The sequence below is a fragment of the Polyodon spathula genome, chromosome 8 (genome assembly GCF_017654505.1).
Source record: "Polyodon spathula isolate WHYD16114869_AA chromosome 8, ASM1765450v1, whole genome shotgun sequence".
Taxonomy (NCBI): domain Eukaryota; kingdom Metazoa; phylum Chordata; class Actinopteri; order Acipenseriformes; family Polyodontidae; genus Polyodon; species Polyodon spathula.
Window position 1 is genome coordinate 38,145,122 of NC_054541.1, and position 27,048 is coordinate 38,172,169.

At 35.5% G+C, this 27,048-nt stretch overlaps 1 protein-coding gene across 1 annotated transcript in view; it reads right to left on the bottom strand.

The window, feature by feature from the left end:
• LOC121319910 (protein piccolo-like) overlaps window positions 1–27,048 on the bottom strand; it is a 111,421-nt gene that overhangs the window by 29,955 nt on the left and 54,418 nt on the right. The window contains exons 7-13 of the mRNA XM_041257867.1: window positions 23,197–25,402; window positions 19,548–19,622; window positions 18,088–18,221; window positions 15,546–15,621; window positions 11,526–11,651; window positions 971–1,079; window positions 40–107 (exon numbers count right to left, since the gene is read on the bottom strand). Of these exons, the coding sequence (XP_041113801.1) occupies window positions 40–107; window positions 971–1,079; window positions 11,526–11,651; window positions 15,546–15,621; window positions 18,088–18,221; window positions 19,548–19,622; window positions 23,197–25,402 (2,794 nt within the window). The remainder of the gene's footprint in view (window positions 1–39; window positions 108–970; window positions 1,080–11,525; window positions 11,652–15,545; window positions 15,622–18,087; window positions 18,222–19,547; window positions 19,623–23,196; window positions 25,403–27,048) is intronic.

Below are 27,048 nucleotides of genomic sequence, written 5' to 3' on the forward strand. Positions count from 1 at the left end.
ATGTAGTCAGGCATTATGAAGTCATCAGCGTTCACCTACCGGCCTTTGTTTGGTCGTGGAGCTCCAGGTGCTCTGGGTTTTTGGAATCTGATAACATGTTCAAGTCCCTAAAGGAAAAGAAAGTGAAAAGAGAAGAAACTATTCTCAGATGCTTTTGATTGTCAATGACCAGGAAATATGAGAAGTGGGTCAATGAGAAACCTGCACTTTTCAAGCATGACGTACCCGTCAGATCTATTTTACCAACCAGTTTAAAGTTATAAGTAGAAATAACATGTAAACAATAAAAAAAACATTCTGTGTGAAAGTATATTATTGTTGATAACACAGGAACATTGTTAATACATACAAGACATATACAACAATTTTACATACTAGACAAAAAAAAAAAACACCTCCCCAACCATTTCCAAATTAAGAGGGACCATCCATTCCCTTGCCAACTCCCACTATCCCTTGTCCTATAGTATATAGTCCCCTTGTCCCCTTTTGTTGAATATTCACAACCAACACTGCTTAGACTGCACTAAAAACCAATATACTTGAGACTGTAGCACCCAGCACACCGTGTTCCTATCCCACATCCATCTTTCAGAATGTTGGGAGGTACAGTATTTGAAAATAGCTAAACCCTAAATCTTTCTAGTATACCATACCATTGCAAATTTGTTCTTTTATGTAACTTTGCAGTGCTGAATAGTGTATTAAAATATCTAAAACAAACTAGTCAGACTTAAATCACTGAACTAACAAAACATTTATGCTTAGCTTAATCCAATACTCCTGTCTTGGTTAAATACGTGAATGAAATAACAGGTTGGAGATGATTCTGAAGAACCATCTAATCGTTCATTATTCAGAAACAAATAAACTTTATTTAACCATACACATAGATTGCATTATACCTGGAAATAAAATTAAGACGCAATGACAAGCCAACATGGAAAGAGGAAGATGGGGAAAAACTCACAGTCTTACACATATTTCAGCTTCCCCACATGGCTGACCAACGATACTTTGGACTGCCTCATAAGTTTTACCAGTCAGAGAGATTCCATTCCACTCCAAAACCTGCATTCCTGGAAGAAGATATGTGAATAATAACCAGGCAATGCATATATATATATATATATATATATATATATATATATATATATATATATATATTATATATATATATATATATCAGGAATTAATTTCATATCATGTATCTGTATAAGAAAGGGATCAGAATTAATTTCACTCCACAAAATCTGAAATGCTTCAATGGGTTGAAAAATGTGTTTATTCACTTAATATACATGTTTTTATATCAGGCATTTAGATTGGAAACTTAGGCTAAGATACATGCTAAGATTCATTCACTTACAATAATGTCAGGAACTCTATAGTAATTTACAAGCTCTTTTCACCAGTCAGCTGCTTCTTTGATTGAACATAACATGTAGAGCTCATTTCAGTTTATTACACACATTGCAGCAAACTACGTGATTTAAAACAAGACCTTTGCTTGTCCTATCAAACTGTCATTAACTGAATAATGTTTTTACAATATTCCATCCACTAATCCTACAATATGTAGTTATAAAACAGGTGATAAGGATGTTATTAATCCACTACTCCTGTACATATGATATCAATATATAATATATATATATATATATATATATATATATATATATATATATATATATATATATATATATATAAGTGTGATTTTAAAAAAGGTATTATTTTAAAACATGCCAGAAAAATAGAAAAGATTCCCTTTAAGAGGCAATATATGAGATATTGTTTTCAACATGTTCACAGCAAACAAAAGCACTCCGTTGTTTAACAACTTACACTAGTGAAACCGGGTCTTCAGATTTGCCTTTTGTTTATGACGGTAATCATGAGCTGATACATAAAATAAAACAAATAAAAAATAAAAAAAAACACACAAGCAACTTTCAAATCATTGTTCTCCATCGAGAGTACCACTGAGATTGAAAACCATTTGTAACAGCAATATTAAAACAAATGGTACTTGTACATTTTTTTCAACATTTACTCTGATGGGGGAACTAACATTAGAGCTCTGGAATCCGAAACTAAGCAAAATAGCATATTACAGTGAATGTGTTTTTGGGAGTCTCTGTATATTTCGGCGATCTGAGATCATACCAAGGAAAGCGCCATTACTTGGCCTTTGTTGTAAACATCCAAGTGCAAATTACTGTTGTAGTATTCATTAACATGCCCCAATATAAGGCCTATTTCATAAGATAATTAAAATATAAATAAACAGATTCTTAAAGCCCAAAGCATATGTTACTGACCCTCTGTGAATATACATCTCCTGTTGTTTTCTTTGGTATTTAAAAAGTTCAAAGGAATGTGGCGGTGTACACCCCGCCCCTGTGCGTATTTTGTTTGTTTTGTATTTGTGTTGTTTTTTTATGTTATTGTCGTACTGTTGTTTTAGATTGGCAGGGATTGATTGCCATCACTGCCAAATCATTTAACGAGTGTAATGTGCCTGAGCCCAACTCAATGATGTAATAAACAATCAAGCTCAGGCAGAGGTGCATAAAAGAATGTATAAGCTGCTCCTCGGGGTTGAGTGTTCAGAGGAGGAACGAGAGACGCTTGTGAAAGTAAGACCTATATAAGAACTACAATTGCTACCAGTGCTGGTTTTACACCAGCATGATACTTGTGTGTTGTGTCTTGTTAATGTTTTGTATGTTTGTTTTGGCCATCTTGCCATTTGTTTTGTATTCAGTGTTTTGTTTTGTTTGTGTTCAAACTTCAGTCATAATTATTTAATAAAAACGCACAACAGCGCTTCATACCCCATCGTACAGAGTCTGTCAATTTTCTGGTTTGACGTCATCTGGGTAACTGGCAAATATAATATTACAAGCCGATTCCTAAACTGCCCAATGAGCTTTTCAATGACATCATACTCATTGTATAGTAGAAAGTAATAATAACAAGATCTACATAACACATGTGAATGCATTTTTATGAGATGTTTCAAACAAGTGAATGAGAAATCATTTTTCTCATTATAAAACTACAGTGGCTTATTTTCACTGAAACCTAATATGTTTCTTGTGTCCTTTTTGAAGTGGAGTCACAAAGCAGGCTGAGTCATAAAGCAGGACATAAACTAATTCTACTGCAACTTAATAATACAGAGATTTTAATTAGATTTATGTTACATTGCCTAGGAAATTAACCATTCCATGCTCTTTTTATCATTCTTTTCCTTTCTTGGTAAGAAGGTATTGCAATCCATAAAGCCTGCAATGCAAGTAAGTATGACCCTTCTTCAAAAAGCTACACTGAACCCGATTACAGTATAAATCTTATGTCTGGTAAAATAAAAATGATCGTGCCAGTTTTGATGGGGGAAAAGTGGCTCTGAGAAAAGAGTAAAACGTCTGTAACTCCTGGTTGTGAGAGACAGCTTACTTGTATAAGAAATATAGCATATCCACTTTTCTGTATAAAGTTAATTGTATAAATACTATTTAACATTACTACGTTGTCACTTGCCACTATTTCGAATTATTATTATTTTTTTAGTTTTTGGTTAAATACCAGAACGCAACCTGCTTGTCAGGCACGTGGCTATCTATACCATGGTGTCTGAACAAGAGCTGCTGAGAAATCCACAAGCAACCAAAATGAATGTTTGGGAGCATTTTCGGTTCTGTAAAACTAAAGGACAAGACGGTGTACTTTTTATAAGCAAGGACAAGGCAGTGTGTGCAATATGCAAATGAGAAACTACCTATCACGGAAATACGACAAATGTGTTGCTGTGGAAAGTTCCGTTGCAGGAAAGGGTAGGCTACCTCTAGTACTGTTTGGAAAAATTATGCTATAGTTGTTTTCACTGAATATAATGCAAACTTAAGTGGCTATGCAAAGTCATGTAAAGTTTTGATTAAATATGACAGCAAAAAGTGAGATGCATCTCTGCAGCTGTGGCATACTGGCCAGGGACTGCTGCTTTCACCAGAAGTTTCATCAGAAGGGCTCCGTAATTAATAAATTATAACCTCAACAGCAAATTAAAAAAAAAAAAGAAAAAAAAGAGAATTATTTCCATGTGATAGGCCATAGTGTTAATGTAGTGGTTTTTTTTTGTTGTTGTTGTTTTAAATAGTGGGTTTGTTTTTATTTTTTCTTCATTTTTTTTCTTACCGTTATTACACTCGAAATTCATCAGATTTTATACAAAACAAGAAGGCAGAGTGATGGCAGGAATATGAAAACTGGAGAGTGCTATATTTAAATGCCAATGTATTTATCAAATGTGTCTTGAAGCAATGCAACTAAAGCTGTTCCCACCAAGAGGAATACGCTTGGGTGAAATGCATTTAAGAAGTCCTGAATTGGAAGACCTAAGCTGTCTTCCATGGATGTATGGGCTAAGAAGGTCCTTGATGTAAGAAGGACCCTGACCATGCAGGGCCTTGTATGTCAGCAGCAGAATCTTGAAAGTGACACAGAAACAGGCAGGTAGCAAACACGCAAGAATAGGAGCAATGTGTTCAGTCCGTCTAGTGCCGGTCAATATTCTAGCTGCTACATTTTATACCAACTGTAAACTATTAATAGAGCAAGTAGGAAGACCAGCAAAAAGGGCATTGCAATAATCTAAGCAAGAGGTGGCAAAGGCATGAACAAGGATCTCAACATCTCTGGGAGACAAGAAAGTACAGATTCTAGAGATTTTCTTTAGGTGAAAGAACCCTGCCTTCAACCACTGTAGAAATATGTGTCAAAGGTCTAACTGAATACCTAAACTAATTAAAAGACCTCCAATATGTATGTATAATGGAGCTGTATTTCCAATTAAATAATGTATGGTGAGATGATTGCATACTTTATATGGATAAATATTACAAGCAAGAATATAGAGACACCCACACATTTCAGTGGACTATGGGGTACACTAAGTCATAATGAACACAAGTGTATATGAGTGGCGGTAAGTGTTTTCTGAATCTACAAGAGATCTAAAGGGTTATATTCTTATGAAGCGTATTCTTTCTTTAGTTACAGAATTCAGCATTTTAGAAATGAGAATGAGATGTAGAATGATCATTTATTGACAATATGAAAACTTTTGGCCATGGCCTTGTCCATAGGAGCTCGTTAGCTGCCCCTATGCTGGATGAATATGTGAAACCTAAAAAAAAAAGATTTAAACTAACTAACTAACGAATGCCAGCGGGCAGGACAAGTGGCCTCGGGCCACCTTCCCCCTAAATAAGGCTGCTGCGAGGTGGAGGCAGTGGAGGAGGGGGCCAAACAATAAAAAAACGACAAGAGGGTGTAGACAAATGAGGCTTATAGGGCTGATGATTATGTTATTGATTAAAGTGTGGATTCTCCTTTTCAGAAAGACAACACGTTTCCAATTAATTCCTGCCTCACACTATGTTCACAGGTTGCTATTAAATAACTCTGAGGACAGGCTACTAGTGCTTCACACTGTGTTTATATTTGTACAATCTGCTAGAAAGTACTGTCAGAAAGAACAGCTGAACCAAAATGATAAAACATTGAAGCATCCCAAAACCACGAATTTGAGGTAAGAACACTTTTAACGTTATTTATTAAAGCCCTATTCACAATACTGTCTGCCACCTCTAGAGCTGTTTACAACAACAGCCCTGACTAACCCTTAATACCACTAATACATGCCTAAAATAATCCTCCCCCCTTATGATGGGTGTACCCACCCTTGCTTAACCTTTTCCACTAGGGTTATCCAAACATAACCTACAACATCAGCATTGCTGCTACATTATGGTGATATTTAGTTTTAGAAAAGTGTGCTTTTCAGCTACATCTGCTCATAATCAGATATAGATTTTTGTACTACAGTATGTGTGTTGCTAAACTTTAAAGGGTACCAGCACTACATGATAAAACATAAACTATCCCACCATGCTGTTCCGAATGTATTTGGTGATTGTATAATAATCACTATGCACCAAAACATCTGCATAATGCCACACTGCCATGTCCAAAATTACTGTTCTCAAGCATCTCTTCTGAGCCAAAAAATATGCCTTCCACATGTACCCTCATATGTACTGTGAATGTACCGCAACAAGCCCAGTGAAATGTTGTATTAGCTACAGTACCTCACTGTGGAAACACACTAGTCTGTGTGAGAAACATGGCCCATTTAATTTTCCATAAGGAAGGAACTTGTACCTGCTTTTATTTTAGACATGTTGTATTTTGATGTATTATTATGATTAATGTTTCATTCAGTAAAAAAACAAAAAAAACAAAACAAAACAAAAAACAAAACAAAACAAAAAACAAAACATCTGTGTTGTGTAAGTGGGGGAAAAGAAAACCAAGACAGAGTTGTTCTCACTAACAAAGGGACCTACCCACAATTATAGCAGCACTGTGTTATTTAAATATATTTCCCCAAACTCTTAGATATCGCTCCAGCTGATTCTGAATGTTTGCAGAATGGACACGTATCAAATAAACTAGCAAATGAGATTCGGAAACAATGTATTTCCTTTAGGAATTAGGTCTTTGAGGATGATCTGACTTAAAAATATATATTGCATTTTTTCATCCTTAGTATTTGGTTTTCATTTGCATTACCTGACACTACACATGCACAATGGGAAAGTCGAATTTGGCCACAAATTCCATCTCCCTATCAGTTTCTGAACAATCTGATGAAATATTGTCGGCATTATTTCAGACTTTCCCTGTGTACAGTTACACTAGGTTCAAAGTACATGGGAGGGTACATGCAGAAGTCATGTTTTGTGGTTCAGAAGAGATGCTTGAGAACAGTAATTTAGGACATAGCAGTGTGGCATTGTGCAGATTTTGGGGCGCATAGGGATTACTATACAATGACCAAATACATTTGGAAGAGCAAGGTGGGATAGTTTATGTTTTGTCTTTCATGCAGTGCTGATGTACTCTTTAAGGACATTTGAATCTCCTGTATAGTGGTTTCACTGAACTCTATGAAGGAACATTGTATGGAAACAACACAAGATTGCCTGTCAGTAATCTCTTCAGAGTTTGGAGTAAACAACAAAAATCTGTAAAGTTTTTTTCATTTTTCTCTCCCCAGAAGGCAGCTATGTGCTGTAATACTTATTCAGTAGCTTTTAAAAGGCAGAAGGTCAACACAATTGGAGGAGAAAGCTATATTCTTAAACATATTTTGAATTAAAACAATACCTTTAAAATGTGTCCGTGCATACTGTATAGTATACAGTCATGATAGTTTTTCAAACCTTGCCTATATTCATGTACTATTTAAGAATGGTTTTATACATCATATATGTAAGCACTGCTGAAGTAGGCGTTGGTGGAACTAAAATAGATAAACACCCTATTTACTTTTCTTTTTGTCTTCCAAAACAATTAAGAAAACAAGTGTAGTCTTTTATGTATGATATAAAGTCTCTCTGAAATGCTTTATATTAAATCAATTACTTTTGTTGGCCTGTATTGAAAAACAATGGCACAGAGTAATGATGTTGCCAGTAATAATCACAGTAGATTTACAGAGCTAAACTGCTTCTGTTATTAGCAAATAATTAAAAAAACGATGAGTTCAGTATTCTTTAAATAGCTGCTCCAGGGATATAAAGTATATATTAACATTGCCAAACATTAATGCAAACATGGCCAGTGTTACTTGCATTTAGATAACTAATACATTGACATATCACAAATGATTGAAAATAAAAATAAAAATAGAAAATATGTTATACAGTAAAAAAATGAACTGAGCGATGAAAACATTCATCATCTTTAAACTGTCTTTCTTCAGCTGTTTCTAGTATGCACACATTTCTCCTCCAGGCTATGTATTATTTTCATTAGTGCCATTGTGGATGTCGTTTATTATTCAATGTGTTTTTATGTAATCACCATTTATATAAATGTATATTCTAGATGAATTACCTCCCCCATTTATGCAATTTTTTTTGTTTTTGCTGAAAGTATATTTTTACATTTGCCTCCCTGTCAATCCATTGCTGATTTTCTCCTGCATTTTCAAATCTGTCCTTATCATTTCAGTGCCCTCAAGCTGCTTCATGCTGATTTGCAGAATGTTAATTATCATCAAACATTAAGTAATGCAGAGTTTCACAACTTTACCACCCTATTATATACATATCTTCAATATCCCAGAATTATTATTTTATAAATGCTAAGCCATATGAAGTTTTATAGCGCTTACAATATTCAGGGCTTTGTCTGTTTCCATTCACTTGGTGTCACAAGGCATTAGTCATTAATACCACTGGCAGCATCTACTGTATTTTCTTCAGCAAGCTTTTACTGAATCATGCTTTTGTTGGTAATGTACAGCACTATATATATATATATATATATATATATATATATATATATATATATATATATATATATATATATATATATATATAGTCCCTTGCAAAAGTATTCAGACCCCTGACCAATTCTCTCATTTTACTGAATTACAAATGGTACATTGAAATTTCATTCTGTTCGATATTTTTTTTAAAAACACTTAAACTCAAAATCAATTTTTGTAAGGTGACATTGGTTTTAAGTTGGGAAATATTTTTAAGAAAAATAAAAAACTGAAATATCTTGCTTGCATAAGTATTCAACCCCCACACATTAATATTTGGTAGAGCCACCTTTCACTGCAATAACAGCTTTAAGTCTTTTGGGGTAAGTATGTACCAGCTTTGCACACAGTGTCAGAGTGATTTTGGCCCATTCTTCTTGGCAGATTTGCTCCAGGTTGCTCAAGTTGGTTGGACAATGCTTGTGGACCGCAATTTTCAAATAGTGCCACAGATTCTCAATGGGATTGAGATCAGGACTTTGACTGGGCCACTGTAGGACATTCACCTTTTTGTTCTTGAGCCACTCCAATGTTGCTTTGGCCTTGTGCTTGGGATCATTGTCCTGCTGAAAGGTGAATTTCCTCCCAAGCTTCAGTTTTTTAGCGGACTGAAGCAGATTCTCTTGCAGTATTTTCCTGTATTTTGCTCCATCCATTCTTCCTTCAATTGTAACAAGATGCCCAGTCCCTGCTGATGAGACGCATCCCCACAGCATGATGCTGCCACCACCATACTTCACTATAGGGATGGTGTGTCTTGAGGCATGGGCAGTGTTAGGTTTGTGCCACACATATTGCTTTGATTTTTGGCCAGAAAGCTCTATCTTGGTCTCATCTGACCACAAAACCTTTTCCCACATAGCAGCTGGGTCACTCTCATGCTTTCTGGCAAACTCCAGACGTGCTTTCAGATGGTACTTTTTGAGTAACGGCTTCTTTCTTGCCACCCTCCCATACAGGCCAATGTTATGCAGAGCTCTTGATATGGTTGACTGGTGCACTCCCAGCCATTGAACTCTGTAGCTCCTTCAAAGTGATTGTTGGCCTCTCTGTGGCTTGTCTCACAAGTCTCCTTCTTGTTTGAGCGCTGAGTTTTGAGGGACGTCCTTTTCTTGGCAGTGCCTGTGTGGTGTGATGCAGATTCCACTTCCTGATTATTGATCCAACTGTGCTCACTGGGATATCCAAACACTTTGATATTATTTATTACTAATTATTATGAAACTTGTACACCCTAATCTATGCATTTGTATTACTTTATGTATAACTTCTGTAGAATGCTCTTTGGTCTTAATTTTTCTTCAGATTCACAGCCTTACCAATGATCCTTCAACAGTGGGGTTTTTATGCAGAAAATGTGACAGCAACTTTAATGGTTCACAGGTGGAGGCCACTGGTAAGGTGATTGTGTCCTCGTTAGGGCAATTTCTTTCATCAGTGCAAACTGGGAGCTTCCACAGCACAGGGGTTGAATACTTATGCACGCAAGATATTTCAGTTTTTTATTTTTCTTAAAAATATTTCCCAACATAAAACCAATGTGACCTTACAATAATTGATTCTGAGTTTCAGTGTTTAAAAATAAAATATCAAACAGAACGAAATTTCAATGTAATATTTCGGTAATATGAGAGAATTGGTCAGGAATACTTTTGATACTGAATACTTTTGCAAGGCACATATATATGTTAATTTTGTTGGGATTTTACCCCATTTTCTCTCCAATTGTATTTTATTAATCCCAGTTCACTGCTAGAACCCCCTGATAACAAGGGGAATGGCAGCTGACACATGAAACGTGTTCCTGCTTAGCCGTCTTTTTTCACACTGCAGATCTACAGTGAAGCCATCAGACCTATGGTGCCAGAGGACAACACAGATCTGAATGGCTCCACAGCAGACCTGCAGGCACCCTATCAGCCACAGGAGTCGCTGGTGTGCAGTGAACCATGGATTTCTCTACCCGGGTGGTGATAGGCCAATTGTGGCCAATCCCTGGGAACTCCTGGTCACAGTCAGCAATGACATAGCCTGGATTTGAACCTGCAATCTCCAGGCTATAGGGTCATCCTGCACTCGACGTGGAGCGCCTTTACTGGATGCGCCACTCAGGAGCTCGCAAAATATATAAATCAACCAACAAACCAACAGTACAAGCCTACTCAATGTGCTAGCTAAGTACAATGTTACATTTTCCATCAAGACTTATAACATTTTGCATTAGTATTACATTTTGTGGCATGGTTTATTGCACTCGAGTTAATCCAATATCCTTCAGCGATTACATTTTGCGTTGGCACCTCCATTTGAAAGGTGCCAATTCAGAAGTACAGTGTTGAATGACAATGTGACTGGTTTTAGCCACATATGACCTTTGCTACTCTAAATATAAGAAACATAGAAAGATGTATTAACCTGATTAACATTTTGACACAACCCATAAAACCCTTTTATTAAAGTACTGACAAGAAATACAAAACCAGCCTGCTAAAGAGAACCTTCTTTTTCTGTATAGTTGTCCACAGAAAATGACAAATAAGGCTGCCCAGGGATTACAGCAAGAAAGATTTAATCACCGAGACAGGATGAGACATACTTACAATATGGCTGGAGAATATCTCTCACATGCAATGCATTTGGCTCTTCATTTAAACAGTATATTTAATAACCCACGTTAACTTTTAAACTTTATCACACTGATTTATGGTTTATCAGAGACATAAGTGTAAACAATCTGTACAGTATTTCTATTTATTTATTTATTTATTTAAAACCCAGCTAAGTATAAAGTATAGTTCTAAGGTCCATTTCCTTACCCTTACGTAGCTTTAGTAACATTTTCACTACTCTCATTAGAGTCCCCCAAATGCTGTATCTACCATGTGTACTACTTCAGAGAAGATATTAAACTGTGTCATTCAGCTGCAGGATGGCACAGTTTGTTTTAAATTGGAAAGGGACTCTTTGATTAAAGAGGGGGGTGAACAGGTGCAGACCAAGAAAGTGAATAATTCTTCTCTTTAGTGTTCTACCCTCCAAAACTTCTTAAAGTTGAACTGCACAATGAGAAGTAACAATTGGCCTTCAAATTGATGATGATTAAAAATCTTTATAATCTTACCTTCAACAACCTTTCCTGTTTGCTCAGCAGTCCCTCCAGGTAGGATTTTGGCAATATAGGCTCCAGTTTCTCCATTGTTCCCAGGAATCTCCTTCCCACCCACAACCCTAATACCTAAACCATTTCCTAAAATATAAAGACAAGAACAACTTTCAATAAGAACGTCTTGCATAGGAAAAGTCTTGCGTAGAGTGCAATTTATTTGCAAGATCAATTCAAGGAAACAGCAACATTAATCAAACTACAGGTTTGGTTTGGTAAATATTCATATCAATCTATAATGCTGTAAAGTTAATTGACTCTTTTAGAATTGTAATGAGTTGAGCTCTTCTCAAATCAAGTTGTAAAATATCTACATAAAGCTATATATATTACAGTCAATTACAATTCTTTGTAGTATACCATATCATGAAAACAAAAGCAACTAGATTTTACAGTCAGTGCCAGACATATCCAAGTAAACAATAGTACAATGATTGCAGACATTGGTGTGTTTTAAATTGCAGTAAGAAGTTTGTGTTGACTGCCTGCCTGCCCTTTTGAACACACAAAAAAGTGAAAAAACTTTAAGTTGTAAATATGATGCAAAATGGGGGAAAAAACATATTAAAACAAAAAACATTCTGGAAGACAAGTATAACTTTCACTCACACAATATAAAATACGAAAAAAAGAAGGAATATAATCTGTTGCATTTTAAAACATGTAACTCCTGATGGAATACACCATTGAAATAAACTGCAGAAAACAGAGAATCATGAACATATTCAATAATCAATAGTATTCCAGATAATGCTTTACGTTTATGCTCCCATATGCCATTAGTTGGAAAAGGCACACTAATTCTTATATACTGTAGGGAGCTGAGCTGTTCCTCTAATCAGATTTATAACTATCTAACTCAACCTGAGAAGTGCACTTGAAACAATTCAATGAATCTTAGATGTATTTAAAGGTCTGAGCATACAATCAATTAAAATCTATTTCCTATAGTTTGATAATCATGTGTAAAATATAATTACATTCTGCCTACAAAATTTGTTTTATTGTGAGTTTTTTCAATGGTAATAAAATTGGGGGGGGGGGGGGGGGGGGGGGGGGATAATGCTAGTTAGAAAATAAAGAAGCCCGACACCTACAAAGTTATTATGATTGACTTTCCCCAGTAGTCCTAATTGCTCTTGTGTGAATGCAGTTAGCTAATTTTGTGTAATTGACATGTAATTTATTTGTACTGTGAGTCAGCACTTCTGTCTGCAGTAAAGACTGCCAACAGTGTGTACAATACTTTGCATATTATCAAAGCTTCAAAGATCAAAGCTCAAATTACTTCAAGCGCTACAAATACTGCAGTGGATTGCACATTTATTTTATTATTGAAAAATCTACAGTATTTCTCAGATATTTATACTCACTTTGATCATGACAGTACTCAATTCTTGGTATGGTAATTATTTAGTGCACTTCATGTGATACATGATTCATAAACATTTTTTTTTTGTCATTATGATAAAGTTAGAATCCCTTTAGCAGCTTCAGAATTATCCTCCAAATGGTTGCCCTCGGGAAGCAAGCGAAGTGTTCTCTATGACAGGGTTAGCCACCAGACACCATATGAATCAATAATTAAATACATAGATATGTATCACTTTTCATGACACATGTGCATCAACATATGAAATGAACTGTAGTTAATACTCTAATAATAAAGTAACAGACAAACTAACTTAAATAAAACTAAAGCAAAACATCACGGTCATCAAGCTTAAAATGCTATGTACTATGAAATTAGCTGCCGGGTGTGTTTCGGGCAACCACAATGGCAGAGGCAAAAATAATGGGCATTACTTATGGTTAACTTAACGTTACAAACTAAGTGTCAAACTAAATTACACAGCACCCCTAAACACATTAAAAAATGCACCAGAAATATACAAGACGTGCACATTATTTAACAAAATGCTAAAGCAACTAATCCAGAACGGGAAAAAACAAATTGCTCGGTGACTTGTGTTTGATTCAGGTTTTTTCAAAGCATTCAAACAATCTATAACTATTTATAACTTTGTGCAGCAAGAGAAACAGTGGTGCAATTTTCCATTTGTTTACATGCCATTTTTTAGCAATGAGGTGCACCCATGGAAATCAGAATTTAAAACAATTCAATGATATGACGACGGTTCTGAAAAGATTTAATAAACCCTCAAGACACTCTCGCAACCACAAGTCACTGCTTTATAAACCAGTACTGTTTCCATTGTGAACGAATATCTATCGGTGCCAAGAAGGTGTTCTTTTAAGCAAAGTTCCTGTTCCTTTAGCCCGGAGCATTTACAATGGGAAAAATTAGGATGTGTTCCTATTCACGGAGAATACTGAATTGCAAAAGAAGCGAAATAAAATGCTCTCATTTTTTGAATGAGCAAATACTAAGTGTCTGAGGCACACTAAGCATCATGCTGCTAACCTTCATCATTTTAAAAAGACCAGTGCTTTAGGACAACCTGAGTTTCTTCGTTTGTAGTTTACATAGTGACACACCTCTAAAAGGCTGATTTTATTTATAACATGACTTAGCAGTATAGTTTGATATTCAAAGATAGAGATCAAAATTGTAAGATGTAAAGTGTAGTGTGGGATGATTGACTGGCCCAGGATCTCATCTTCTGGACCGATACGAGCTGCCCGCATTTTAGGTGTGACCTCCGACGTTGATAAGAGGTCACCAAGGCCGGGTGACGGAGGACCACCGAACTCCAGAAGGGAGACACAGTTGCAAAGGAGGTGATGGGGAGGTGGAGGAAAAAGACTTGCAGAACAAGAAAGGCAAGTAAGTCTGTATTAAGGAACCCATAGGATTAGCATAGTGAGCTGAGCTGAGCCCCTAGAACTATGGCAAACCTCTATTAAAGCACATCATTATTCTTATTTTCTGTCTGAAATGTCAAAGCCAAACCGTAAATTTAAATTATACTGTTATACTTGTAAATAAATCCCATGCACTGAATACATTATAACTGTTGGCAAATTCTAACAATTTCCAGGTAGGAGGTGATGAGTCACACTTTGCAATGTTAAAATAGTTGTTTATTTCTACATAATTTTGCAATAAGGTGTAATTCAAAAAAAAAAAAAAATTAAAAAAAAAACAAGGTTAACAAAAACAAGGATCCCCTTAACACGACACGTTTGCCAGGTTTGCCGAACAGGGTCTCAGTTGAACAGTCTGTCAGGTTAATGTAGGATGTGTGCCCTTAATTAATAGATTTAGGTTTTGTTTTGTGCCCATATCCATAAGATAAGATACACTGCAGGCAGACCTACATCTATTGGTTATGATACCACAATATTGATCTTCCAAATTACTACATTTCATTTGGATTATCTTTATTTGAATCTCTGAGATTACAAAAACAATGCACACACATGACTGAAGGGGGTGTGCAAGACAAAACATGGTCTCTAAATTACAAGAGACGTTCCACATTCTTGCAATGCATCATTAAAACAGTTTCAGGTCAGTCCCATTCTGCTCATATTCAACAAAAGAAAACTAATTCCACTGCAGTCTATTAATGTTTCATTTATTTTTTTCAAAAAATGCTAGTCCTTAAAAGAGCAGGAGCAGATAAATATTGTTGTGAGATAGGCTCAATGGATCCTTGTGGCAAATTATTTGTCTTACAACCGTTTATTTTCTGACTGTCTGTTCATTTATTAAATGCTGGATGAGACCATTTGCTCAGCTCCACCAAACTCCACCTCTCTGTCGTTTATTTCCTGGTTCCTGTTTCTGGTTTGACGCCCTCCACTTTGGCCATCTTTGTGACAATGCTTTATAAATTCCAAAAGTTTTTGATTAAACATAGTTAAAGGATTTGTTGAAAATAATTTACAGATGACCACTATATATCTTACACATATTTCCAAAAACCCAGTTGACCCAGCAACCCCCTAGCCAACATAAACCAGTCTATACATTTCATGCAACAATAACACAGTCAAGAGATGTATATCTACCTGATACACTGTGATCTTTGGGGTCCTTCTGCAGTTTGATTTTGGAATAAGGGAAGGTGTACTGAATAGCCTTGGCCTGAAGAAAACAGCATATGTGTTATTTGAGTTATAGCACAATAAGTAATTTACATTGATACCTTAACTTTAAAATATTGAAAGAAATAAATGGATATTAATTTCTATTGTTTTCTACATGTGGATGAGGTTCTTGGAATTCATTGGCTATTTTTATTTAAATGTAGTATTTAATAGAATGGTTACGTTTGAGGCAAGCATATACCTACAGTGATTAACATCTGGAAATGAGAATTCCTATTCTAGATTAGAAACGTCTTTGAAGCCTTTCAACTTTTACATGCAAGAGGTGCTTTACCAATTCCATCTGAAAAAACAATTTTAGGTATATATATATATACTTTATAATACTTTGGTTTTATTGGAGGTAAGCCAAAAAATGGCCTAACAACTTTGTGAATTAAGTATTTTTAAAAAATATAACTTATAGGAAAACAATACAGTATTAAACCACAGCCAACTATCAAGCAGGCTATGACCAATGCTTATCCTGATATCACAAGTTTTTTTTTTTTTTTTTTTTCCAGACATGCAAGAAAAACTTTATTTATCTTCAGTTTCCATTTCTTACTTCAAAACGTGTTTGTAGTCTCAGGAGCTAGTGCATTTTATATACATATTCAGCTGAACCTAATTAAATATATCACCAAGAAATGTAACCTACATTTGCTGCTGGGTTAATCTCCCTTTAAATTGGTGCTTTCTTTATTTTTGATACTGACAAACTGTATTGCAAAAGGGTTTATTAAAGTTTGTAATGTATTTCCAGAATTGTGGAATTGGTCGGCCGTCAATGTATGCGCACCACCAGAATTAGAGGGGAAGTTGTCTATTAATTTGTATGTAAAGGCCAGTGAAGCAAAATTAGTTCAACAATAAATCAGTACATTCAGGCCTGCATGCCTCAAAGCACTAGCAAAATATTGTGTCTCAAACTATAACTACAACAAATACATCAACAGAAAAACAACTTTTTTCACTGATGATCAATTTGCAGAGTCATATTCTGGGAATTCGTGCCAGTGGTCTCCTATACTATTGCTGCAGGCTACCAACCTCAGCACCAGGCTTTAGCTTAAACCAAAGAAAGTGTTTCACAAGATTGAGGGTAAGAAAACATGAAAAAGAACAGAAAAACTGTTGGTTGATTGAGGGTAAGAAAACATTCTTGTCTTTTTGACAAAAAAACTGTTGGTTCCATGAAAATCGATATATAGATATATATATACTATATAATATATATATATATATATATATATATATATATATATACACACACACACACACACACACACACACACACAGTGCCTACAGAAAGTCTACACCCCCTTTCAAAATGTTTACCTTTTGTTGCCTTAATTAATTAATTTTTAATTAATTAAAAAATAAAAACTGCAATAGCTTTGTTGGATAAGTGTCCACCCCCCCTTATAATAACAATTTAAGATGAGGCTTTTTGAGTAATGGCTACTTTCTTGCCACCCGTCCATACAGGCCAGTTTTGTGTAGAGAGGGGCTTATTGTTGATGTGTGAACACTGACTCCCATCTCAGACACAAAACTTTGCAGATCTCTCAAGGTCATTATTGGCTTCAGAGTGACATCCCAAACCAGTGTCCTGCTTGCCCAGCTGCTCAGTTTGAAAGGTCGACCTAATCTGGGTAGTGGCTGGGTGGTATGATGCATTTTCCAGTTCTTAATGATGGACTACACTGTGCTGAGAGGGATAATCAGCGACTTTAAAATGTTCTTGCACCTTTCTCCTGCTCTGTGCCTCTCTTATCACTTTATCCCTGACTTGTTTCGAAAGCTTCTTGGTCTTCATGGTTGCTTTGTTGGATCACTGTGTGCGTTGCAGCTTGAAAGTCTTTATACACCTGAGGGAAATTATCTACAAGTTAAAGCACTTTGAGTACACACAAGACTGAAACCATTTCACTAATTTTGTGACCTTTCTTTCAGACAAATCTTTTGCACCTGACCGGATTTAGGGCTGCAGTAGCAAAGGGGTTGAATACTTATGCAATTGAGATTAATCTGTTTTTTCTCTGTAAATCTTACTTATATTCTAAATGCATTTTTTTTTACTTTATTAATGTGGAGTAGTTTGTGCAGATCATAATTTGTAAGCATAGTGGAGTACACTCAGGTGCCAACAAGATGTGAAAATATATATATATATATATATATATATATATATATATATATATATATATATATATATATATATATATATCATATTATACAAATGTAATTATAGAACAAGTTTCAAGCCATCTGTTATTCATTATTACATCTTTCAAAACAAGGATTCAACTGAACCCTTTTATAAAATGTACATTTACCCTGTTGTTGTTGTTTGTATTGTTTTCAAAAAGAATAACTTATAAACATGTTATGGTTAAAGCAAATCCATCATGTTCCTTGAAACATGACAAGCTTGTGTAAGTAAACAAGTTGTGCTTACTTCTTGCTGGTGTTGGCTTTGCTTGCTGTGTGACATTCTTTCAGGGAGTCTTCTATCCAAGTCATGTCCATTCTCTATCCGGGACTCTCGTGGCTTGTCAAACCAATCAGTCTCCTCCTGACGCAGGTGATATGCTTTTGGAAATCAAGTTAAAATCAATGTCCCTAACCATCAATGAAAAAGCTGAGAAGGGCAATCAGGACTGTGCATGCGCTGAGCAACCCGCATATTATTATATAGCTTTATCATGCAAGGCAAATGTGACACATACTGGCAAAATATAGAAAGCAGACACAAAAACAGAAACAATACCAGAAGAAACCAAATTCGACTTCGTGACGGTACTTCTGTACACTGCATTTTAGAGGTTCTTGTCAATTAAGTTTATTCTCTTCGTGTATTAAGGATTTTTCTGGTGTATAAAGCCATCTGTCTTACCACAAGTCTTTTAAAGCTTTGGTGGTGCTACAGTATAGTCTATACTGTGTTGAAGTTATGGAAGAGAGAGGTGGATGTCTTCCCCAATATGAAGGAAGTCACTTTTCTCAAAACTGGAACTGAATTATGCAATCACAATGCAAACACTGGGATTTAGTCCCATGCTCATACAGGCTTAAGTAAGACTGAAGAAAACTGCATGGACATTTGTACTAAATGAAAAACAAGTGAAAAAGATATGACTTTTCTATCACCCACCCAAAAAAGGAACCTCATTAAATGATATTCCTTCTAAACAACATCATTGCTACTATTTTCAGCTAACACTGTAAGGAAATCAGTGATAGATAGAAATATGGGTGTATTGACATCTAGCAAGTACTTAACATGCTGAAATTAATTTGTAGACAGTTTGAATCTGCCCGAATCTCATATGTAATGCCTGTTTACCAGTATCTGGAACCTCAATGTTAAGTACTGTAAATGGTGCAAAGATATATTTTTACAGCTTCTTCTACCAAATCAATATGTGTTGAAGGAATTGGTTTAAACTTTTTTCACTTAAAAAGGTTTTGTACACTTCAGTGTATTTGAAGTACAGTGCAGTTTGTCTAAAACACTGCCTACAGTAGTTCATACAGACAGCCCAGCTTTTGTAGTAATGGCTAGCGATGACTTCACATTTAAACACAAGATCTCCAGTTTCTTGTGCATCAGCTCAAACATTATGACTTGACTTTATAAAGAATATTCACTGATGGTATGTAAGTCTATATATGACAGATTATTATTATTATTATTATTATTATTATTATTATTATTATTATTATTATTAAACATTACATAATAACAGGTGTTATACACAATGTCAGATCATGTTTTTGCTTCTTTGTTTGCAGCAATTTTTAGAGGTTCAAATTACATTCATATTATTTTTATATGAAAAGTATTGCCCTGTGTTGTATGTCAAATCTGTAGATTTTTCAAAATTAAGTTTAACAAAATTTCTGAAAAAAATATACCGTAGTTATGCAGAGGAGGGTTGCATTCCAATGTATTCTCGGAGCTTTCAATTGTTTTACTGTTGGGGCCACATTCTACAAAGGAATTAAACTGCAGTCATAAAAAAGATCAACATGTTATCTTGAATGAAACCATACATATTGGATTAATTTAAAAAAGGGCTAACTACTTGCCAGGTTATGCTAAAACAGTAACTCAAAACTTGTGTTTGCATGTGTTCTTTATAAACTTTTTTTAGCTGCTGATGTTTACAGAATGTAACTGGGCAAGGTGCATGCTGGAAATAAAGGTACAGCATTATCCATTTTCATGCGTAATATAATGGATTACCATTTTCAGTTGCAAGAAAGCTAAACTGTATTGATGGTAATGGATACAAGGTAATTAAATACTACATTATGGTTAGTTTAAATATTTAAAATTTTACTCCCTTGTTTTTAGTACTTCTTTCTAATAGTGTGCATTATAAATATATCCATTAGTGTGCTTTCAAATGTAGAGTACTCAACAACAGAACACATGTGAATGTAATTAGTAATCATACAGTATACAATATAATTTGAATACCTAAACATTTACTCTAACCGTGAATCATTTCCTGATTCAGCTCTTAAGTTTTAAAAACTGGCATAAAATACTGGTGTATTTTATTGACAGCACATATTGATCTACATACAGATATATGCACGTCTTCCTAGAGTCACATTTTCACACATTGATCATACAAGCCTACAAGCTCCTGAAAAAAAATAGTTAATGTGTATATGAGGATGATTGGGATTGAACCAATGGATCAGAAGCATACCGCTGAGATATGATTAGTTCAAACCATGAAACATGTGGTAAATATAACTGTATGCTTAAATAATGATTTTTAAAAATTATATTAATTCTCACCTTCTAAATCCCAGCTAGTGCCTCCTGCTGTGGTGCAGAATTAAATTTTAGAATCTAGGTACCAATACTTAAAATAATAAATAAAAACGCAATAGAAAAAAAGGTATTTCTTCTCATTTGAATTCAGTTAGTGCTTTCTGAAGTATAGCCTGGAACCTCTGAGGACCCTGTCAAAGCTAGGACTTGAAATCAGGAAACAACATATAATAGAACATGATTTGATGGGTTAATAGGTCACATCTCAAAGGCCAGGTCCATAGTATAACAGGTATGACAGAGACAGTCATACCAAGAAATTAATACAGATAGAACACATCACATCTGCAACTTGAGATTTGTGTTCAAATTCAGCTGTTGATTATTGTGAGGTGGTATTGGATAATCAAATCAACTCGTTAGTACCCTAACATATCGAATAACAGAAACACAAATTTAAAATAATGTTCCCAGATGTACTTGCTGCTTAAAAAAGTAGAAGGGGAGAGCCATTTACATTTCCACTGCTGTTGTGCAATGTCTATACCTAACATGAGTTTTTCACTTACTGTATACATGGTAACCTTAACCTGAAGCCAAAATCTATGTGTGAAACCCATGTAAACATAGTCAACCTCACTGAAATTAGAAATTTTAAAAAATAGACTACGTGTCAATCTGTTATAAATATTTGAAGTTAAATATAAAATAGAAAACAGAATTGTAATTGTTATGAACATGGTTTAAACATATATTTGTCTAAAAAGCAAGTGATGGCTTTGTCATTCTATGGATGAAATTATGGGTAAGGTACTAGGGATTTATGTTAAGTGAGGGCCCGTAACTCAAGCCATGCAAAGCCAATGAAGAAGTGGCCCACTCTGACATGATAGTTGCTGTTTTGCAGATACATTATACGCATCACATCCAACATAATTGTTTTTCTAATGTCTTGACTACATTATATGTTAGTGATTACTAGAACCTATTGCAAGGATCAACAAAGTCTTTCTTGCCGTTTTCCCACAATTTTGTATTAAGAGAAAGATTCTGGTTTACCTATTATTTAGGTCAATCTATTAAAAGTATGACATTAAATATTAAAAACACAAAGCAAGCCATGCACATTTTGTCAACAGACATGCTTTTTGCAATCATTTTACAAAGTCAAACACATGCAAATTACTACTGTTTTATTTTAACAAACATACATATAAGTTGGGTACACAATCATGCAGTTGTAGGGGGATTGTTAGAATAAGACATGTGGAAAAGTACAGTAACAAAAGGCTCTTTTTTGTTAGATCATTTATAAAGATAGTGTGTATTGTTAAATACAGTACCTTACTTACACTATGAATTGTATTCCCTATAACAAGGGATATGTTACACAAAATTGCAACCCTAGAAAAATGTCAATTGTATCATTGCATTTTACCAGCTAACATTCAGAGAGCATCTTTGTGTATGTAAGCCTGATACAATACTACATTATCCCATTAATTGCACTCAACTACTCATCAGCTTAAACTTAGTGTTTCCACAAGTCTCAAGTACTTCACAGATAATTAGACCTTGCACACTATTACACTACTGAAACAACTGGACGTCAGGTCTATACAGTATATTATATAAATAAGGTGCACAAGTAATGGTGGCACCATTTTCGGAAATGAATGCTCCTCACATCATCCCGTGACAAGAGAAATTAAACAATCCAACAAAAGCACACTAATGACAATTTATGATTGTATTTGTGTGTGGTATATTTTCAAAGCATTTACTGCAGTCTTTAACTGACTCCTTTTTTTGGAGAAAAACATCAGATAATTTTATAACACTAGAACCTCAAAATTACCAGTGAGTAATATAATTAACAACTCAAACTGGAAACTCAAGCTCACTTTTAAGCAAACAACCATAGGTAAAGGGGCATACCAGTTTGATGAAATGCTCATATTGTTTTATAGCTAAAACAATATATGCATTTCATGCTGTTAAAGTATTCCCTCTTCTTCTTTTAGACTGAAGAAACACATATAACCCGGATAATAAGTCGTTTTGGGCTTTGTTTTAGAAGTGAGCATTTAGTTTGTCAAAGAGGCATGACCCTGGTTTTACAAAAAGCTGAACAACTTGTTTTTATGACATATTGGACATCATTGGACAAAATGACTGACATACTTAATATGCAGTGTACAATATCTATAAACAATGAACACCCTTATCAATTGGCAATGCCATTTACTATACATTATATATTAATAACTCCTTTGATACACAGTAGGTTAGGTAGATTATATTGGGATCAATTTCTTAATTGATATATAATATTTGATATATATATATATATATATATATATATATATATATATATATATATATATATATATATATATATATATATATATTCTATACAAAAAACAAACAAATAAAAAAGCTAATGAGAACTTTACAGGCAAAATTGCATGCATTTGGAATACTAAGAAAAACATGAAATAATACCGGGTATAGATACATAACGGCATACAGATCACACACAATCAAATGAACAAGAAACACACAATAACAAAAATACATTGAAAAGGGACATCAGCATGCTATAGTGCAGTCAGAAAGCATTACAATAACAAATGAATGACTACACAAAGTGTATATGAACAGACAGAAACAAAACAAAAGCTTTCACACGCAAAGATCAACAGAATCAGATACATGCATAAAACTAGGAATCTGCATTATGGTAATGGTACAACAACCTGTGACCTAGTTTACCTTCGCTATCTGACATTGCATGCTGGAAGTCATCCATAATGAATGCTATATCCCGGTCATATCCACGGGTTCTTGATTCCTCTCTCATATGTTGCTGGACCTCAGGAAGGGAGTGGCTTGAGCCAAACTGGTCTCTTGTATCAGCAGAAATAGGTGGAAGTGGTCCAGCTGCAGCACGGGCCATGCCCATTGGTTGCCCAACCGGACTTAAGGGACTTTCTTCCTCTGAGTTCTGGGCTACAATTGGAATTCTACCTCTGCTTTGGCTAATTGGTAGGCTCGTTGGTTTTGTTCTCACAGAAGATGATGCATGAGTGTATGAGAAATCTAAGGGCTCATTCTCTTGAGTTTTCAATCTCAGGGATGTGCTGGAGGAATCTCTTTTTATTGAAAGGTCAAGTCCATAGACAGATGAAGGTCTTGATGAAGGCCTTGACCTAGTGCCACTGGGATACGATTTATTAAGGTCATCATGCAGTGATGATCGCATGTTTGGGACCAGATTTAAAGCATTTCCAAGGGAGTGTGCAAGGTTTGCACCGAGTGTAGACCCAAGGTACTTCTGCTGATCTGAGATGTTCTTTCTCAGTCCAAATGTAATATCATCTTGTAGTAATCTAGCTCTAGAGGAAAGACCACTAACCGAGGATGTGCTAGAGGCCAGGTAATTACTATAATCTGGCTCTATGTCTCTGCTTTCCTGAATAGGAGAAAACTTGGTGACTTTAGGGTCCATTAAAGGCTTTTTTTGTTTGGTCTGTTTTTGGTACAGCACAGATGGTGGAAGCTGTTTGGCAGCTTGCTTTTCAAGAGTCAGTCTACTGATGCTGTACTTTTCAGTTTTAGGGAAATGTCTGTAACTGCTATCACTTTGATAACAGTGGGGCAGCCCAGACATGTGATCCAAACCTTCTGTGCCTCTACGGAACTCCTGTTTTATCTGCTGCTTTAGCAGTTTTAGTTCATATGGGTCTTCCATCGAATCCTCTTCAGCCTTTCCATAAGTATGCATCCTTGAAGAAGTCTGTAATGGTCCAAGAAAATCTGTTACTTCTGGAGTCCTTCGTAGCTCACCAGTGCGAAGCAGTCGATCCGTTTTTGTGAGATCCTTGTCAGAAATGTTAAATGTAGAAGACACAGATGTGGAACCTTTGGTGAGTTCACCAATGTCATCAATTAGAACATAATTCCTAGGAGTATGTTGCTCAATGTCAGCATAAAAGGAATCTGCTGCTATGTTTGATAGGGGACTGCTTACCATACTATTTCTCTCATCCAAGCCTATTCTCAGGTCCAGATTGCTATACTTACTGCCCATATGGGGACCTGCATATGTGGTTTCAGTGGAAGAAGGTACAATCATAAGGGGCTGGTTGCGTATTACCTCATAATTGGTAGTTATCTTTGGTTCCAGATCAGCTAGTGTGGTCTGCCTGGGCTTTTGCATTAACAGCATCTGTGATGGACGTTGATAGTTCGGCTGTTGGGACTGAGGGAGTGGTGCTTGTGGGTAGGATATTGCAGGTACAGATGAGTAACTGGGTTGAGTTTGATAGGGTGAAACCTGCTGGTGGTACAGTGATTGATGCTGGTAATGAGTTTGCTGGGGATACTGAGAAGGGGCTTGTGTTGGTAGTGAAGGGGGGACATATTGATACTGGGTGTAAGGGCTTGTGTGTTCTGCATACTGGGATTCAGGTTGGGTCTGTGTTGGCATAAACTGGTCAAATTCTGATTGTGGTGCTGTTCTGGGTCTTTCTAAGCCATGCTGACTATCTACCCTAGTCCCCCTAATGTTGCTTATTTCACTGTCTGACATGTAATCCCGTTCCTCTGCAACACCTTGCAGATAAGCCCGCTCCCTCTTCTCTCTTTCTTTAAGCAAGGCATCCTTTCTTCTATTAATGCCCATTTCAAGGTATCTCAGCTTTGCGTCGATTTCTTTTTCTTCTTCGTCAAGCTCTGCTTGTTTTTTCCGAAGCTTAGATGACTCTCGCTCCACAAGGTCTAGCTCTCTGTCAATGTCCTGAAGGATCTTAGCTCTGGCCATGGTGTTTGTCCTGCAGATTCTTCTACGGGAAACTGACCCTACGGTGGTATAACCGGACTGGTTTTCAGCTGTATCTTCGTCAGGAGGGGGATTCGGAAGAGTCCTTTTAACTTTTTTTTGTGTTCCGGATGGTGTTCCACTTTGACTACCTTTGTTCTAAAAAGAAAAATAGGTTTATAGTAATGGCCATGGCCGTTATAGCTAGTATAACTGGATTTAATAATCATAAAATGTAATATCTATTATTGACTTAACTTATGTGACAATGGTATCTGGAATTTTGAGAAAGCACATAACTGGCCACAGGGCAAGTGGAATTACCCAAAGAGATACTTTGTCTAAATATCAAAATACTTCACATATGTAGTTACTGTAGTAAATCTGGACTGTGAGCCGGATAAGGTTTTTTTTTTACTGCTTCAGGACAAGAAATTATTAGTGTGCTTAAGTGTTGGTATTTATATCTTCCACTGTTTCATATCAACTAATTAGACCTCAGCACTGTATTTACTATATTACATTTTCTGAAACATATTTTAAGAGAAGTCTCTATAATGAAAATTAACTTAGTTGAGCAAATGGGGCATTGTCTTCTATTTTTTTCTGCAAACAAAGTATCTCCTCTTACTTTTTATGTCAGAATAGTAATATTGCCCACTATAAGTACGCCTCTGGCACTTTAAGTTTAATACAAGTTAACCTCACTAATGAATTATATGGGGTAGTTTAAACCCTCACACAAAGTAGTAGATTACAAGGCAAAAAACATCTTAGCATGTATTAAGTCAAAATAAATATGTTCAGCATAGTAATTCTGGAAGTGGTATGCAAAACTGCAGACAGGATCATTTATTTCACATTAAGCTTGTAAAGATTTTGTGGAACTCAATATTTTGCTTCACTTATCTGGGTCTTTCTAATGCAACTCATGTATGTGAACAGCTTGCTATAGGATTGGAGCAATCATGCAGAAAACTGATTTCTACATCACTGGAGGGGTGCCTGCTTTAGGGATGCCACTCACATAAGCTCTATTAATGTATGTTTTTAATTAATTATTTTTTTTATTGCAATGTCTGTTAGAACATGGGGGTGCGATGAAACAGATCTCAAAAACCCTGTATGTCAAAATTTCAGAGCCGGAGGATATATACATGGTCACAAGAGAGTTTAATAAGACATCACATCATTGAAATTACTGAATAGTGAATATAACAAGGCTACATTAACTAACTATCTGTAACACTGTTTACTATTTTAGCTTTGAAAAAAGGAACTGAATTTTCATTTTGTGAGATGTGGGACTAAAGGTTTGATATTTAACTTAAAATACAGAGAATGATACCTCGCCGTTTGGATCGATTGAAACCTGATTTTAATACTTTTGACAACAAACATTACATAAAACCATTAATAAAAATGCCAGTGCTTGTTTCTTCTATAAATATGTTACTATATTCTAGGCACTCTTTCTGGAACTTGTTTCAGTTAGAAAACATTCTGGGTTTCTTCCATTTTCATAGACTTCATTTATAAAACATCACCAGATGCTAAGATATGAGGCTGTGCTTGCGGGTTCATCCTAGGGGTTGTTTATAAATTATCTTGTCAAAACACATAATCAGTGAATGATGAGGGGTACAAAATAATAATGAAGCTTTCAGTATTCATGCAACTTGTTCCTGGGAACCTGAATGCAGTTGTAAAATACCCAATCCCAGTTTTACTATTGTTGGACTCCTCAGTCAAAAAATGGGAACCCTTATTGACTGATCATGTCCATCCATCTGTACATCATACAC